We start from the raw sequence: 733 nt of genomic DNA, 5'->3' as shown, positions 1-733 counted from the left end.
ATTTTCGGGATGCCAGTATCGCTGAAGGCAATTATCCAAAAATAAGTTAACTAATTAATTATATATTGAGTCCTAAGAATTATTATCATGATTGGTCTGATCCTCCATGCTGAAATCTTGCCTACGCCCATGGCAGTAGTTATAATTTATGTAATAAAAAACAGATATAAAAATGATAATATTTATTCAATATATACATCGTTAGGGGAATCATTGTCATATCAGTTTATTTCGGCTTCGTTGGTGTATCCAAAAGGCACAAAAAGTTTTGGTCCAATGTGATTCTTCCCCGTTCCCTGATCAGTAAACTAGTACAGACTTGTGTTATTCCTTTCCTGTAAGCTATTTTGTTCACCACACAGTAGTTTTTGTTCACGACGTATGAATTTTTGTCTTCGAATAGTAAGCACTTCTCTTTCATTTCTCTAACTGTAATGTAATTTATATTAATTTAAAATTAAATGTTAGAAATGACATTTCATAAGTCTAGAACAAAAAAAAGTTAATTACCATTAGCTTTTTCTTCATATAATTTATAGTTTCCAACAAAAATAATTGTTTCTAAGATATGAATTGGTTTCGTGACATTCTTCGTCACTTTTTCTAGGCTAATCTCAGCTCTAACTGAAATAGAAGATATTACATCGACATAACTAAAAAATATAAATTAATTTACAGAAGAATTATAATGTATAGAACAGTAGTAATAATATTACAAATAATTATTAAATAT

At 28.5% G+C, this 733-nt stretch overlaps 1 protein-coding gene across 1 annotated transcript in view; it reads right to left on the bottom strand.

Annotated features, from left to right (window-relative positions):
- Nucleotides 1–167: 167 nt before the first annotated feature.
- The window catches only part of LOC106692978 (uncharacterized), a 9,605-nt gene continuing 9,039 nt past the window's right edge, over nt 168–733 (bottom strand). Inside the window, exons 4-5 of the mRNA XM_014439274.2 lie at nt 511–624; nt 168–429 (exon numbers count right to left, since the gene is read on the bottom strand). Of these exons, the coding sequence (XP_014294760.1) occupies nt 227–429; nt 511–624 (317 nt within the window). The 3' untranslated portion in view covers nt 168–226. The remainder of the gene's footprint in view (nt 430–510; nt 625–733) is intronic.

The sequence above is a fragment of the Halyomorpha halys genome, unplaced genomic scaffold (genome assembly GCF_000696795.3).
Source record: "Halyomorpha halys isolate HHAL.00 unplaced genomic scaffold, Hhal_1.1 Scaffold82.1, whole genome shotgun sequence".
NCBI classification, from domain to species: domain Eukaryota; kingdom Metazoa; phylum Arthropoda; class Insecta; order Hemiptera; family Pentatomidae; genus Halyomorpha; species Halyomorpha halys.
This window is presented reverse-complemented; position numbering and strand designations above follow the sequence as displayed.